The sequence below is a fragment of the Chanodichthys erythropterus genome, chromosome 17 (genome assembly GCF_024489055.1).
Source record: "Chanodichthys erythropterus isolate Z2021 chromosome 17, ASM2448905v1, whole genome shotgun sequence".
Lineage (NCBI taxonomy): Eukaryota > Metazoa > Chordata > Actinopteri > Cypriniformes > Xenocyprididae > Chanodichthys > Chanodichthys erythropterus.
Window position 1 is genome coordinate 41,820,003 of NC_090237.1, and position 18,134 is coordinate 41,838,136.

Sequence of the window (18,134 nt, forward strand, 5' to 3'; positions counted from 1 at the left end):
CTTCAATGAGAATGTCATTATTGGGTCCAGTTTGTCTTCACTATAGCTATGAAATTCACTCTCCCCTATCAATGACTGAACTTGAATATCTTTTATATTTGTTTCTATGTCTTTTCATTTAGCTATGTAGCTGGAAGTGCACCAATAAAAGATGTGACGTAACTGTGCTGCACAGAAATAATTTTTTAGATTTGGAAGAGCCATACCACCTTTTTCTTTAGGTAATTGGAGTGTTGAGTAACGCACTCGAGGTCTTTTACCCCCCCATATGTACCTGGATATTACTTTGTCCCATTCAAAGAATTGCTTTGGTGGGATTTCCACTGGGAGGGACTGAAACAAATAAAGTAAGCGCGGTAGGATATTCATTTTTATTCCTCTTATCCTATCACTAAAGCTAGTGGGGTATGTGGACCACCTCTCGATATCACTCTTTATATTATTAGTAATTGGATCATAAAAATGCCCTATATAATTTAGTTAAATCTTTAGTTATATTTACACCTAGGTATTTTAGGCATTTTGCATCCCAATTAATTTCAAAGCTTTGTTTGAGTTCCATGTTTGGTTTACAATTAAGCATAAGTATTTGGGTTTTTGTTACGTTCAATTTATATCCGGCATATTCATTAAATTGCTCTAATACTTGCATAAGATTTGTGAAATGTTTTTTGGGTTCAGCTAAATAAATCATAACGTCATCTGCAAAAAGACTAATTTTGTGTTCCATACCGTTAATTTCAACCCCTGGAATCAACGAGTGCTGTCTGATTAATTGAGCCAATGGTTCAATGTAAATGGCGAAAAGAGAGGGACTAAGACAGCAACCCTGTCTAGTTCCTCTTTCCAGGAGGAAACTTTCTGATAGAGACCCATTTATTCTTACTCTAGCTGTTGGATTTTGATATAATGACTTGATACACTGGACAGATTTGTTATTAAATCCCAACTTTTCTAGTGATAGGTAAAGGAAATCCCAGCTAACTCTGTCGAAAGCCTTCTCGGCGTCAAGACTGATTAGAGCGACAGGTAGTTTATTTCTATGAGTCCTATCTATTATATGAAGAGTTCTTCTCATATTATCATATGTTTGTCGACCTTTAACAAAACCAGTTTGGTCCTCATCTATCAGGTCTGATAAAAATAGTTGTATTCTAGATGCTAAAATGGAACTATAGATTTTATAGTCTGTGTTAAGGAGTGATATGGGTCTATAATTTTGACAGTGTTCCCTATCTTTTTTCTCCTTAGGAATTACAGAAATTATAGCCTCTTTCCATGATGGAGGAGTTTTTCCTTCTTTTATGACCCAATTGAAGGTGTCCCTTAATAATGGCATCAGTTCTTTACAGAAGGTTCTACACCACTCTGAAGGGAATCCATCACTCCCTGGTGATTTACCTGATTTAAATTTATGCATAACTTGTTGTAATTCTTCAGTGGTTATTTCTGCAGTTAGACTTTTATTTTGTAAATTACCAATAGATGGCATATCTAATGTATTAAGGAACTCTTATACTTTTATTCTATTTATATCAGAGGTCTGTTTGTATAGCTCTTCATAGTAATTCTTAAAAATATTTCCTATATCTTTTGGATCATGTTTAATTTGATTTGTTTTAGGATCACGTATTTTAGTGATTAAATTATCAGTTTGTTGCTTTCGCATTCGCCTTGCTAATAATTTAAGCGCTCTTGGTCCTGATTCATAGTAAGTTTGTTTAAGAAATCTAGCCTTTTTCTCCATTTCTAACTGTAATAAGTTGTTCATTTCCTTTCTTATTTCTCCCATTTGAGACATCACCTCTTTATTTGCATTATGTTTATGTTTATGCTCCAGTTGCTTTAGTTCTGAAATAAGTTTTTCATAATGAGCTTTCTTTTCTTTTTTAAAAGTGCTTGTAATTGCTATTAATTTTCCTCGAATCACTGCCTTAAGTGCATCCCATAGTATAGAGGGGTCCACCTCACCATTGTTATTTGTCCAAATATCTTTTTATTTCTATTTGAATTTGCTCAACTATAGATTCATTGTTTAATATTCCTAGATTTAATCTCCACAGCGTGTTTCTTTTCTCCCCACCCAGTGAAATCTTCACATAAATAGTGTTATGGTCTGATACGTCAGCAACCCCAATTCGACAATTCTGTATCCGGTGTCTATTTTCTTCTTGTAAGAGAAAATAATCTATTCTAGAATAAACAGAATGTGTGGCAGAGTAGTGACTATAATCTTTTTCTAATGGGTGTAGTTCCCTCCAGACATCTATTAGGCCCATTTCTGTACATATGTGATTCATGAGTTTGGTTATATGATTTTTGTTTCCTTTTATGGCTTGTTGTGTCCAAGTCATGGTTTAGCACTATGTTTAGGTCCCCTCCACATATACAAACCCCCTCCATTTCCTTTGCCACAATATCAAATAATGCTTTGTAATACTGTTTATTGCTTTCCAGTGGGGCATAAACATTTACCAAGGTTACGACATTACTATTAATTGTTCCTTTAACAATAACATATCTTCCTTCCTTATCCTTTACTTCTTTATGACACTCAAAATTAACACCTTTTGGAATTAAGATAATGACCCCCCTCTTACGACTGGTTGAACATGAACTATAAAAAATATTTTTAAAACCAAGTTTAAGTTTTTCATGTTCCTCATTTGATAAGTGAGTTTCTTGCAAGAAGAAAATATGCTTTTTTTCCTTTTTCAGCTTAGCTATCACTTTAGCCCTTTTGACTGGGTTCCCCAATCCATTTGCATTCAAAGACATTATCTCAATGTCTCTCTCTTGCATACAACACTCACTACAGTAATCCTCATATAATGATAACCCCACTGGCTAACATTTGAACAAGTATAAACAACTAAACAACTTTTACATAAACCAGAACATATTAAATGAACTAAAATGGTGTCAACTGACCTCCAGATGGAAATGTTCACCCAGAACTTAGGGTTTTGAGTCACTGTCTTCATTGAGAGGGAAAGCCTCTGCTGAACGGAGGGCCCCCTTCTAGATATGAGATGCAGCCTATTATAGGTTATTGCACTCATACTATATATATTATTTCCTTCAATGTCCAAGTCTCCTGTAAGTCAATACATATACATTTTTTTCTTCTCCCAGGCTCTTTTCAGGACTTTCTCCTTTGTATTATATTGTAAAAAATTTACCACGATTGCCCTCGGGGGTTGATCTGCTTTGGGCTTCGGTGCCAGAGCTCTGTGATGTCTCGGTCGCCATCTTCTGCTTTTTCTTGCATGCTGTCCGTTTCTTTTCGTTTAGAGCCTTTATCTTGCTTTTCGGGGTTTCTTTTAGCTTTAGATTTAGTCCCTCCGCTCATTTCTCAACACACGTAAGTGTTAAATAAGTAAATATCAAGTTTAGCGGAGTTTTAAAACTGACTTAAGGGAGCTAGCAGTTTAACCTGCCATCATGCTTCGCTGTCCAACCGGCTTCTTTAAAATTATTTAAAGGGGTGGTTCAATGCGATTTCACTTTTTTAACTTTAGTTAGTGTGTAATGTTGCTGCAAAGTTACAGCGCTGAAAGTTCAATGCAAACGGAGATATTGTCTTTTAAAGTTATCGTAGTTTAATGCCTACAAAAATGACCGATTGGACTACAACGCGCCTCTACGGTGACCGGGAGGGGACATCGGTTTACTTAGTTTTGTCGTGCTACAACATATAAACTCGTGGGAAGGTGATGATAACTCGTGGCCACGAGATCAGCTTGTTGAGGTAACAACATCCTTATGTCATGGCCACGCGATGTGAAGTCGTGGCCTCGAGATCATAGAGGGAACGATATATTTTTCTCATGGCCACGAGTTACATGTGTAAACAACCTGCGCAAACATAGCAACCAGAAATCATCAGAAACGGATAAGACCAATAATATTTATTTTCAATTTAGAAAAAGAACGGAATTAAGAAATTATTATATTAACATAGTGCACATTATATTGTATTGCACGCGATGTTTAAAACATAAATGTTTAAACATTGTTCATTTTAATCCCATCCAACAGTCTTTTTAAATCCATTCACTTATCGTTTATTTTTTATTTAATATGTTTATATTATTATTAGTTACATTTGTACATTTATTTGCTTTATTTTACCCTTCATTTCCCATATTTCTTTATCTAATTAATATTCTGTACTTTATGTTACTTAAAGTTTGTATTCTGTAGGTTAAATACTGTAAATGCCCTATCATGCCAATAAAGTTTTGACTTTATGACTGTTTCTGGATGAGCGTCTGTTTTTACTTGTAGCCCCTCGTGGCTGTGACATCATTCGAATTAATTCAGAGAGAGTTTAAGTTAAAAAAAATGTGTTACTATTTTAGAATATTTTGTTTATTATTTGTATATAATAAACTTTATTTATGATTTTATTTTATTTCTGTAGGCGCACAGGAATTTTACAGGAAGTTCATTTACGGGAATTAAACACACCAGTAAAGCTTTAATCAGAACACTGGGGCAGCAGTAACAGTTACAAGTGACAGCATATCTAAACACTTTGACACAAATACAAACAAAAATACTTAACATTCACAAACATCCATTAAAAGCCGTGCTTGCAGATGTTCTGCTTGAGCCTCTTCATCATTACTGCTATGCGAGTCTGATTCGGGCTTAAATTGATACGGCAATGTTGATGCCATTATTTACATTTCCACTAACTTTGACTGGACTTTGAAGTTTGACCTAAGCACACGTGACGTTTGCCCATAATGGTAAGGGCCAAGGTGTTTCCGGACAACGCATTTCGGACAGCGAATCATAATACACAGGGTCAACTAACCAATCTGAGCCCATTGTGTATTTCTGAGGGAGGGGCTTCATAGAACTAGGAACCTAACCCTTATAGGGGCTTTGACCCCAAACGACGTTTGCTAAAATAAAAAAATAAAAAAAAAAGTTATTTTTGTCCAAATGACATGAAACTTTGACAAAAAGTAGCTTTTATTGTCATAATTGTGATTTCATAATATTTAGATTTGAATCAAACTGAAAATACTTGTGAAAAGATGTCTTTCAGTCAGTCAAATAACACATAAAGTGATCATTTTTTTACTTTTAAAACTCCATTTTCCTAAAGATGGGCAAAAATCTCACACTAAACCATGTCAAATTATCCATGTTATCCCCATGAATGAAAGTTACAAATGTGGGTCTTTTATAAAGTGAATTTTACATAAAAAGCTGTTTTTGTATAAAACCTACTCAACAAAATATTTATTTATATAAATTTAAAAGATATGATAAATCCTCCAAAAACTGCACAAATGTTGAGTAAAAACATTAATAAACAGAGTAAAATTAATGTAAAACACCAAAGACCCTGAGTGACCACACAAGGGTTAAAAGAGCGTTTTTAGGAGAAGGGAAACAGCGGTGTAGATTAAAGGTAAAATATATGAAAAATATGGCGTTTTTTTTTTAAACTAAGCATTGAGACATATTAAACTGTGCCTCATAAACACAATCAAGCCTAGAAAAAAAACAGTGAACCACCCCTTTAAAAATAATTGAACTTTCTTAAATAAGATGCTAGAAAACCAAAGAATGTGCAGAACCTGAAAGAATTGTTTTAGCAACAGTGGGCAGCTTTTTAACTCTTTCCTCGCCATTTACAGAATTTTCCTGCTTTCTGTGTTTTCACTTTTATATGGTAGGAGGTGCTATCGCATATCTTCTAGATGGATTTTCCTGTCACGCGGCCACCTGCTCCCGCAGGATTCTGTCCTGCTCCCACAATTTTTTTTTTTATCTTGTCCAGCTCCCGCCCACAACATTCATGTTTTGTCCCACTCATGCCTGCAAAATCCCACAAAAAATAGCCTATATAGATTTTTGTCAGTACATCCATGAAATTTACATTAAATATTAAGTTATGTGTTGCCAGCACAACCCAGCATAAACGATCTCATTAAATATTTGTTTTTAAAGCCTCAACATTCACAAACAAGTTAGATTTAACAGAAAAGCAACCTGCTGTGTGCACGATTTGGAATGACAGAAGGCGCTCCCTTTATAATGTCTAAAAAGCTGACCTCTCAGTTAATCAGCTCTTATAACACAATGAATATGAACAATCAATCTTTCATAATGTCTACACTTCTAACCGCCCACACCCATCAAATATTGTCACTCTGTTGCGTTGGTTCTCTGTACTGAAGTCCGGATTAAAACATAGGCAAAGAAGCTGTCACGAATCCTATCAGTTCCCGGACTACATTTCCCATCATCCTCCCTGCCAGTCACATGCTCACACTCCACTCCAATCACCAGTTGCCACATACACCTGTTGCACATTATCTGACTATAAAGGACTCTCACACATACCACCTCACCGCGAAGTCTTGATTACTCTTGTATCATTTCCGAGCATTATTATTCCTGTCTGCCTGTCTGTTGCCGTTACTTGCAAATGGATCTCTGCCTGAGCCCCGCTACGTTACAGAAGCAGCAGAAACAAGCGACTATATTTATTTTCTATGCATTATTTTGCAGTGGTCAGTCCTACTATCTCATCACATTCAACTCAGACTGCAAGCTCAAAACTCTATAGCTAAAATAAATAAATAAATAAATAAAATAAAATAAAAAATGAAACAAATCCTGCTGTGACATTGTTTCACTGTCTGGGTGTTTTAGTATCATTGTATAATGTTGACTGAATTGGAAATCATGAAAAGCGATCATTATTATTTTGGAAAAAAGTACAAATAAAATAGTGGATTGACTCCCAACCCTACTAGACACACACTCTAGAATTTCTTTAATGAATACCTGTTGATATTTTCCCTCAAAGTCCCCGGTAAAGGTCTCTCTCCATTCTTTAGTGAAGTCCTTACTCATGAAATCTATGGCAATGATATTATTCCACATCTGTGAAGCAGAACAAACAAAATTATATTTAATAACCTGTATATAGTTGAAATCTACCATTGGGTAATTTGTTTGAACATACTTGCTCTGCTTACCTCAATCTCTGCAGTGAAGCTGAGAGCTGATCGAAAGCCTTTGTTCAATAGTTTGGCTCTGAAAGCTTCTCCAATCCATGCTCGGACAGTTTGCTTGGCATCACTGAGTAACGCATAAGTCTTCTCAGAAAAAGAGTCTGTTTGTTGTGTAGTCTTAGGGTTGAACAAATGTCAGGCATATTGAGTCAGTCTTCTGAACATCTATTAGCTTAAATCAGTTATTTAAGACAAAGATAATTTGATTTCAACATGAAATACCTGGGCACATTTTGATACAGAAGCCACAACGTTCACGCAAGCAAGAGGGATATCAGTTTTCCTGACTTCTTTGCACATCTTCTTTAGAAGTTTGCAAGCTGCTTGTATGCACTGAATGCCATAATCCTCATTCAGACAGCTACAACAGTAATGAAAGCCAGTTAATGAGTGCACATTGATAGGGTTATTGGATTTTTCATCTAGAGAATTATAGATTTCATCTACATATTATATTATATTATATTATATATATTATATATATATATATATATATATATATATATATATATATATATATATATATATATATATAGCCCCAAAAGAGCTGTAGACCCTCTTGTTTTTGTAATTCTTCTTAGGGTATGCTGATTAGGGTATGTATTATATATAGGCAATTAAAGGCTCATTATTATGATTTTCAATTTCTCATTAACCTATGTGGTGTGGTGGTAATTTTCTTACTGTGGTGTTCTACCACTTGAAAGAATGTAGAGGAAACACTGTAGCATTCGTGGTTCATGTTTGGCTAATAGCTGCTGTTCTACACTATTGTGTTTTTCCACTGGCAGCCACTCAAAAGAAGATGTGCTCAAATTTTGGCAAGCAACAATAAACAATTTCATTATATTGTATTAGATGTTTCACTAGTGATATAGAGTGATTGGTAACTTGACATTTGCACCTCAAAAACTATTATTCACACAACAGGCAATATTACATTATTTAAATATAGAAAGAATTTCAGAGACAAATTAATTAAATATTCATAGAGCTGCACAATTCTGGATAAATTGAGAATCTTCTTAAAAAAATGGAGATTGCAATTCTTCCATGATCAATCTAACAAAATAACATGTAGATTTTTGAATACACAAGGAGTCTGACAACAGCTGGTGTACGGAGATCTGATATTGAAGTGCAGTAAATGCCTCAACCTGTGTGAATTCCTGTTTATGGACAGCGTTTCACAAGGATTACATACATATTTTTTGTCTTTGAGGATTTAACAGGAACTGTGGATTATACTTTTTTTTGTGATTTTGCAAGACCTTCATTGTTTGGATTTCGGTCTGTCTCACCAACTTCTTCCAGATAAGAATTGTCTATTGTTCACATGTGTTTATACAGGTATATAAACACATGTGGTCATATAATTAGAATATCGTGAAAAAGTTAATTTTTTTATTGTAAATTATTTTTAAAAATGAAACTTTCATATATTCTAGAGGACAGTTTGTTGTAAAGTAAAACATTTCAATTTATTTATTTATTTTTTTTAAATTTTGATGATTAGAGTGTATAGCTCACGCAAGTCCAAAATCCAGTATCTCAAAATATTAGAATATTTCCTAAGATCAATCAAAAAATGGATTTTCAAAACAGAAAAGTTCAAGTTCTTTAAAGTATGTTCATTTGTGCACTCAATACTTGGTCGGCAGCACATATTACAGCAAATGACTTGCTCTAGCACAAATTACAGCATCAGTGAAGTGTGGCATGAAGTGATCAGCCTGTGGCACTGCTGAGGCACTATTGAGCCTTCAGATCATCTGTATATTGTTGGATCGACTGTTTCTCATCTTTCTCTTGAAAATATCCCATAGATTCAGGTCAGGCATGTTGGCTGGCCAATAAAACACAGTAATATCATGGTCAGCAAAACACTTGGAAGTGGTTTTTGCACTGTGGGCAGGTGCTAAAGTCCTGCTGGAAAAGGAAATCAGCATATCGATAAAGCTTGTCAGCAGATGGAAGCATAAAGTGCTCCAAAATCTCCTGGAAGATGCTGCATTGACTTTGCACTTGATAAAACACAATGGACCAACACCAGCAGACGTCACGGCCCCCCAAATCATTACTGACTTCAGAAACTTCCCTCTAGACTTCAAGCAGCTTGGATTCTGTGCCTCTCCAGTCTTCCTTCAGACTCTGGGACCATGATGTCAACATGAAATGCAAAATTTACTTTTATCTGAAAAGAGGACTTTCGACCACTGTTCACGGTCCAGTTCTTTTTCTCCTTAGCCCAGGTAAGATGCTTCTGATGTTGTTTCTGTTTCAGAAGTGGCTTGGTAGTCCTTTTCCTGAAGATGTCTGAGTGTGGTGACTCTTGATGCGCTGACTCCGGCTTCATTTGACTCATTGTGAAGCTCTCCCAAGTGTTTGAATCGGCTTTACTTGACAGTATTCTCAAGCTTGTGGTCATCCCTGTTGCTTGTGCACCTTTGCCTACCCAATTTCTTCCTTCTAGTCAACTTTGCATTTAATATGCTTTGATACATCACTCTGTAAACAGCCACCACATTCAGTAATGACCATCTGTGACTTACTCTCTTTGTGGAGGGTGTCAATGATTGTCTCCTGGACCATTGTCAAGTCAGCAGTCTTCCCCATTAGTGTGGTTTCAAAGAACAAGAGATACCCAGAATTTATACTGTAGGGATGGCCATTTAATGAAACTCAAATGTAAATATTCTAATATTTTGAGATACTGGATTTTGGACTTTCATTAGCTGTACGCTCTAATCAACAAATTAAAAAAAAAAAAAAAAAAACTTTTGAAATGTTTTACTTTACATGTAGGGAATCTAGTATAAATGAAAGTTTCATTTTTTAAAATAATTTACAATAAAAAAATGAACTTTTTCACGATATTCTAATTATATGACCAGCACCTGTATTTGGTGGTATTTATTGCACCTCTATTTTGTGAGACATTCAACTATTAATTCTCATTCATTCTCATGAATTCTCAAACTGAGACAGACTAAATTCAGAAGAACTGTCGCCGTGTCTCCAGGAAACTTGAAGAAACCGACCCGCAAAGCTACAGTATTGTGAAGAGTATTAGGTATTTGTGTAAAAATGCTGTAAAGTGAGGATGCTTTCAAAAATGCTATCAAATAGATTTTATTTATCAGTTAATTTCTATTAACTAAATCAAATCAATATTTGGTGTGACCACTCTTTGTGTTTGTCCAGGTACACTTGCGTATCGCTTTTCAGGAAGATTTCTTCAAGCGCCTTGGAGACACAGCCACAGTTCTTCTGTTGTCTTGTTTTCAGAAAAAATAGTCAAAATGAAGTGAGTTTTTCCTTCAAACAAGCAAAATAATCTTACTTCAGTCCAAAAACAAGATTATTTTGCTTAAACCATTGGCCGATTATTTTGCTTGTTTTAAGGAAAAACTCACTTCATTTTGACTATTTTTTTCTGAAAACAAGAAAATTTTTACTTGTCTAGAAAATGCTTCTTGATTTAAGAATTTTTAGATATTTGGACTGGAAACAAGACAAATATAAGTAAGAAAAGCATTTTTTTGCAGAGTGTATATTAATTAGAGCAATTTTTAAAATAATTTGAACAGAGTCAATGTTTGATTCATAAAGATTTGTTTTGTTATTGGATGAATCAGCATTTGTGAATGAATCTCTTGAATGAATGGTTCAAAGACAAATACTGTTTTTTATAGTTAGTTGTCGCCACCACCTGGCATAATGAGATAATAATTCAATACATACAAGTGTCAAAAATCTTTCAAGAGGTATTTTGATTGCTTCCATAGACATCAGTGTTCATACCCACACTATAAACATTAATCCCAGTACTTCTGTGATTTGTATGTTTGTGAGTTGTATGATTGCATGGGTGTTTGAATGGAGATCGTAATCTTTTAATAATTAATAGTGCAGCTCTTATTTTATTTTTAGTTTAATTTTAATTTTAGAACTTTACCTGTATCTTTGTTCGATCAAGTGAATCTGAATGTGTTCCAGAATCTTCAAAATGCTCTGCGACAACATAATAACAATCAAATATACATGATTTAGACTGCTGTATTTTTCTCACTCCATGATCATTTAATTTGATCTTGTTTATGCATATATGGTTATTTTTTTGTCATAACTTGATACTCACTGTTGAAGTCCTGTTTGATATTTCTTTGGGGCATTTCATGATGAAAATCTGCAGGATGTCCAGGAGCTCTGCATGGATGATGGAGTTGCAATCGATTAACTCGTCTACAGTCATCAAGTACATCCAAGACCGCGCCAGCAGTCTGTCTACGTCCAACAAATATCTGTGTGCCTTCATGAGATCCAGCATCACCCTAAAATAGAGGGATTTAACAATAAAAAAAAAAAATCTGAAAAACTAAGGACTCGCCATGGTACTTTCAACTGAAGCCCAAGTGGGTTCAAATGTTTAATGGTATCTACCAGGAAATTTAAAATGAAAATCTGGAAAACTATTTAATACCTAGATTTAATACCTTTTATCGTTTATCACATGTGGTGATTTCAGTCCCTGCAGGCCAACCCAGCTCTGCTCTGATTGTGTGCTGACTTGATTATACACTGGCTGAAATGGCTTTGAAGTGCCTTTGAGAAGATGCAGCAGTGGAATGACGATGATCCAAGTGGACATGTGCTCTGCTCTTACCCTTTTGATCAGTGTGTCCACCATGTCAGACAAGCTGAAGAGGGAATCAAAATGAAAAAGCTGGACTCAAGTCTGTTCTCTGCTCATTAAACCAATGTTCTGTGTTAATATAAGGTCTGTCGAGTGCACCTGTGACATACTGTGGAAACATTTATAATAACATTAAGTAATTTATAAATTATTAGTTGATGAACGAATAATTTTCAAAACATGACTATACCGTCATAATTGATTAATAAGTGGTATGCTAATTTACAAATGTGTTGTAAGTTATCTTAAAAATGTGTAAATCATGAAATAAATCAAACAGATCATTAGTAGATGGTTTATAAATTATTAGTTGATACATGATGTATCACTTATAAATCATTGAAGCATTTATGTCAAAATTGTTTTAGCATCATTATCTCAATAAACAATTGTTAATCGTGAACAAATGTTGAACAAACCTTTAGTAAATGATCAGTATATGATTTGATGTAGTTGTAAGCTCGTCAGTGTTCAAAAGCACCATTTTTATGAAGAATATTTGTTTTGAAGTTGATAAACATTTATAAATGCCTTACAGTCAGGAGATTCCAGTGGATTATGTTAAATGCTTTCACTCTTCAGCTCAGACTTGTGTTCTGTGTGTGGGATCTAGTGATACAATGAGTGAGGTATGTTTGATTGTTTTCCATGTATTTCGATGGTGTGATATTGTTGATTAACTTGAACAATGTCAAATGTGTAGTTAATGTAATGAATGTTTTGTTTTTATTATGAATGCCATGATGCTGTGATGATATTGTTATGATGCATGGAGAGAATTTGCAACAAAGAATTGAGACTACGAATACTTCAGCAATGAAGTTCATTGCATCTGAGAAAAATAAATCGAAGGCACCCGTCAAAAACTCTCTGCCTCTTTTCTTCAACGCCGAAAGGGCTGTTACAGTAAAACTCGCTGCTACACATGATATTTTCATTGTGTCGCTGTTGTTTTTACATGGATTTTTTTCAAAAATTTAAAACAGCCTGTTTAATGTCATGTTTAATGTCAATGAATGATACAAACACAGTAGTTTATACTTTTGAGGATATCCATATGGGTTTCATGGACGTCACTGTATTTTATCGCCACCAGGGATGGGCAGTATTTCAGATACATGCATTTAAAATACGTATTTGAAATACAAAATACTATTTTGTATTTTGTATTTTAAAGCCTTTGGAAAAAAACAAATGTAATTTGTATTTAAATACATTTAAGATGAGTATTTTTGTATTTTCAAAATACTCAAAATACTTTGAGACAGTCAACCTCTTTATCAGGGTGTTGTTTTCATGCATCAACTAGTTCAGACCAGGTTCAGACCAGACACGCCCCCCAATCCAAACCGAACAGTATTTATATCATTTTTTACCTCTAATACACGACTATGTCCAACTCCGTTCAGCATCGGTTAGTGATGTCTGATCGCGCTCTGACAACGGAAGTGATGTCTCGCGCATATACTTTAATGAGTGTCAGACATCACTGCCGCTGTCAGAGCGCGATCAGACATCACAAACCGATCGTTTCGTGTCTTAGGACATTAATGTGTCGTCACGAGCCGCAGGGTTTAATTTGGATTTGTCTAAGCAAGCTTTTTTTACTCTTTTAGCCGAAGTCCCCATCTACTCCCATTATTTGGCTGACAGACAGCAGCGGTTGGAGTTAAAAATCCTCATTTGTGTTTTACTGAAGAAAAAAGTCACCTACATCTTGGATGCGCTGGGGGCAAGCAGATAAACATCAAAATTTCATTTTTGGGTGAACTATCCCGTTAACGTTACTGCATGTTAAGCCGAGTTCAGACTGCACGATTTTAGCCCCGATTTTGGCTCGCCGACAGGTTTTGAGAAATCGCAGACAAATGCCCGAAATCACAGGCAAATCGCTGCTCGTTCACGTGAGTTCGGGGAGGAGTTATAGACCACAATATCAGCAAGCATAGCTTCGTACACATAAACATGACAATGTTTAGATAGGACTTTCCGCTTTCTCTTTAGCTTTGTGCAGTTGAAGCCTTGTTTATACTTTCGCAATTCGCATGGCTCTACGCCATGAACCTGTTACCTGCTTACTGCGCGCGCTCCTCAGTAAACCTATTACCGTGCGTTCACATCGCCGCCGGCGAGAGCGTCAACAGTCGCCTTGGCCGCCCTGCCAACAACGCAGTACTGTTCGTTCAAACCGCCGCCGACGGGAGGGTCAAAGTAAATGACAAGTCGCGTCAACCAATCGGAAGCCTCTCAAGCGAGGACCTCTACATTCCAGTTGGTTGCCTCCGAACAGCGTCATAGCTCATTACCATAAAGTTAACCTGATTTCAACTCTCCTCGACGCTCTCACCGTCCAAGACGCGCCGCGCTGCTCTCGCCGGAGCTCGCCGCCGGCTCTCATTGAAAATGAATGACTAGCGTCACTTTGCCGCTCTCGCCGCCGGCGGTGTGAACACACAGTTTTAGGCTTTTATGCTTGACGTGCTTTCCATTGTATAATTCTGTGAAAAACGACAGAGGGCGACTCTGAGTAATTGTTCTCCAAACCACCAAGAAGCAGCAATGAGAGGAAGTAGTTTGCCGAATAATTTGTCAAACACCTCTTATACTATGTCAAACACTCGTCTCGTGAGAAGTTTGTGAATAAATGGATTTCTTCACATGTAAACTGATTAGGTTGTAGGTCATTTTGACGACACATGTGAAAAAGTTTTTTAGTACACTTCTTAAACCCTACCCAAATAATCAAGTTAAACCCAGTAAACTTGAAATTGTGACTTGAGACATTAGAACAAAACATATTAATATGATAACATATGTATAACACTAAATTGAACAATACTGTGTTATATATGTTTTTTAATTCATTATTTTATTTCAATTAACGATTGTATTAAACACCGACCATTACTTTATTAATTATTTCTGCTATGCAGGCTCATTTTGTAAATGTAATCATTTTAAATTTTACAAACATGGTGCTTTATGAAAATGTAACTGGACACATTTCCAAATTGTGATTGTGTTTACCCATCTATGCAAATGTTTGTTTATATAGAGACGAAATAATTAGGTTAATCATTGTCTGTCTCCATCAGTTTAGTGTAGTGATTGTGTGCATTTGTGATGACAATGATGAAAGATACACTACACTTTTAGTTTTATTGTTCACCAAAAAAAGTGCCAAATGATTTCTAATTAAAAATTTTTTTATTTTAGATAAACTTTATATTTTCTAATTATGTATATGGAAACAAATAAACTTTACATTAACTAAATATAAAAGTTACTATACTACTTGCGTAAAAAAAAGCATCAAAAGAGTTTGAAATTCAGTTTTTGCTGTGGTATCAAAACTGATATTGATAATTGTGAAACCATGCCATATATTGTCATATCACCCATCCCTATTCTTTGCTATATAGCAGAAAAGGTTCCCACAGTTTTACAGTTTTATTTAATAGTGTTCACCATAAGTAATAGACTACATTGTAACCTTGTCAGAAGTAAGTATATAAATGGCTGCTATTTTGCACTACATAAGTTTATTGGTAATTACCAGCAAGGAAGCAAGCACTTAAGAAAGAGAGAGAGAGAGAGAATGACAGAGAGTGCAGAAATGAGGTAAGGAATTAAAAGTCAGTAGGCCTATGTAGTTTCTTAATTCACTGTGACTATTTATAATTAGCTAACAAATTACACATTGTCACATTGGCTTTTAATGATGATGATAAAACATAATAAAAGTTAAAAGATTTTTTTTGTTTTTGTAGTTTTTTATTTCCTACAGGGGAAGGGAAGAGGTATATAAAATTAAAATGAAAGTTTCTAAGTAGTTGCACACATCTAAATGCTTTTTGGCATTCAGAATAGGCCCAGATAGATTTCAGCCTAATGGGGATACCTGCACTGAATCTTCAATTTCACATGTATTTTGTGTACTTTCAAAATACAAAATACTGTATTTGTATTTAAATACATTTTTCCACACAGTATTTTGTATTTGTATTTTAAATACATTTCCATGTATTTATGCCCATCTCTGATTGCCACCATATTTGTGTCCGGTCACAGCTGCGCACCGTGTTTAGGTCTATGGTGACAGCATCCACAACTACCAGAAAAAGGCCAACGAAACACTCTCAGAAGATTCACAGCAAGTTTACAGTATGTCTGGGATATGTGGTGCTGTTAGCTGTTTTAACAGTGTCAGAACTACAAATTTATTTGATCCCAAAGGAGTTAGATCAGCGGAAATATTGGCTTCATTCAGAAAGGACCGCACCACTGGCAGCCCAACAGCAACGCACAACTGGCATAAAGTTGGTTTGCCATTAGACATTTGATAATCGTAATTTTAGGGACCGTCTCTAAAGTTACATCCGAAATTGGTATGCACTATTCCACCTTCAATAACATTTGAAGGAAATAATTTACAGTCATTAAACCAACTGTAAAGTCTTCATCTACATGTTAGCTATAATGCACACCTTTATATTTTTAATATTTATTAAAATAAACTGTGTAAAAATGGCTTTTTTCACAACTGTATATACGGTCATACATAAATATGCAATAATTTAAAGCTCAATAACATTTGAAGGGAATAATTTATGTATGAGCCAATATAAAATAGTGAAAAAAAAAACATTTCTACATATGATTTGACATTTTATTTTTGACTGTATGACTTTTTAATGACTTTTATGACTATAAATTATTCCGTTCCGGATCACGCTACAAATGTGATCTTATAGAACATGATGATGCTTTGTGTCTGTTATCCCATAATTGCCACTTTTGGACACAGTGGCTGTGTTTTTTTGTTTACATAATCTTGCTTTAATGGACATTTATATAAGAAAACACTGCAAAAACAAGCTGTTATATTCTGTTATATATGTATTGTCCAACATTCCCAATTTTTGTCCATAATTTAATTTCATATGTTGGTAATAATTCAGTGTTTATAAGCTTTTTAAAGATTTTTAAACCAAACTGACTGGGTTTTTGGAGAGCAAAGGTTTTGTGAAAAAGTGGAGACTTAAACACAAAGTGTGTAAAATAAACTGTTAAAAGGACTTGATCATCACTAGTATTTTATTCTGTGTTGTCATCATTCAGGTTGGATTTCAGCTTTAACCCAGTAAAACCCACTGTTGCAGAATTATAACAACACTTTCAAAAATTAAAAAAAAAATGCCTGCAAATGTTTTTTTCTCTCAAGACCACATTTACATAGTTAATGGGTTCCACTGTTTGTTCTCACAATGCTATTGGATAGAATAAATGTTTATAGGTCCGGTCATCTGGCCATGAAGTTACTCTACCTGCAAACTTCGCGTCAAGCTCAACTCCTATTTTTTTACATGACTGGATTTGTCAAGATTCAAGTAAATAAATTTCATTACATATGTTTTGTGTGTTTATTACAATGTCTAGAACACATACATATTTAGTTATTTTGGAAAACATTAATCAAATTTGATTTAGAGCTTGTTAAGTCCATGTTGTAATTCTACAATGAGTCAAAATAGCCTGTGCTCCTACACATCACATAAGGACACTGCACTTCTCACATGGTCACAAATTGAAATTTAAACTGTTAGATTCATTGTTACTAAGTTCTAAATGTGCTTTTCTGTTAAATTTGTACTTTGTTTAGCCTATACCAGAATTAAACACAGGGCCGTATGTGGAATTTGAAACTCCATCATCTAGTGCAGTATCTGAAACTCCCTGTATATTTGTATTTTTTTTAACTTCTGAATGATCCTGAGATTTTTTTGAGTGTTGGCCAAGTAGCAGTTTATAGCATTAGGAGCTCTGAATGATTTTGGGGGGATGCCTTTTGCATTGTTCAGGGACAGGTGTGAATGGTCTTGAACATGAACCTGTAAGTGCTCTGAGGGGATGCATGTGTTCCTTTAGTATGATAAGTAGAGAGCATAATAGGCCAGCCAGACAGTATTGTTTGAATGTAGTAGTGGAATTTTGATTAGCATTTGCATTGAAATTATAATACTTTTTTATTATAATACTTTGGCAGTTTTTGTTCGTCGGCCGACTAAGTTTTCTCAATGTGTTCTGCACCGTCGACTGAAGTTGGTCCTTGTCGCCTTTGTTACGGCTGATTGGAAATGTTGAATCGCCGTTGGAGCTCGTCGGGCCATCTGATCATTCTGATTGGCTGTTCAGCTACTACCACCCGCTGGTTCGGAAAGGCATTTCATCTCACGCAGGCGCAGAACTGACGTGCTACTTGGCCGTCGACTGTCGAGTGTTGGTTTGGTGTGTCAGGGCAACTTTGGACACAGAAGCTGCCGACGTGAGCCAAACCCGCAGTCTGCTTTCATCACCACTAGTTTGTCAGTGTCGGCTTGGTGTGTTCCTGC

At 35.3% G+C, this 18,134-nt stretch overlaps 1 protein-coding gene across 1 annotated transcript in view; it reads right to left on the reverse strand.

Moving 5' to 3' along the window:
- The window catches only part of LOC137005330 (E3 ubiquitin-protein ligase rnf213-alpha-like), a 107,584-nt gene that overhangs the window by 69,988 nt on the left and 19,462 nt on the right, over positions 1–18,134 (reverse strand). Inside the window, exons 9-14 of the mRNA XM_067366175.1 lie at positions 11,543–11,746; positions 11,188–11,380; positions 11,005–11,060; positions 7,269–7,407; positions 7,011–7,163; positions 6,817–6,915 (exon numbers count right to left, since the gene is read on the reverse strand). Of these exons, the coding sequence (XP_067222276.1) occupies positions 6,817–6,915; positions 7,011–7,163; positions 7,269–7,407; positions 11,005–11,060; positions 11,188–11,380; positions 11,543–11,746 (844 nt within the window). The remainder of the gene's footprint in view (positions 1–6,816; positions 6,916–7,010; positions 7,164–7,268; positions 7,408–11,004; positions 11,061–11,187; positions 11,381–11,542; positions 11,747–18,134) is intronic.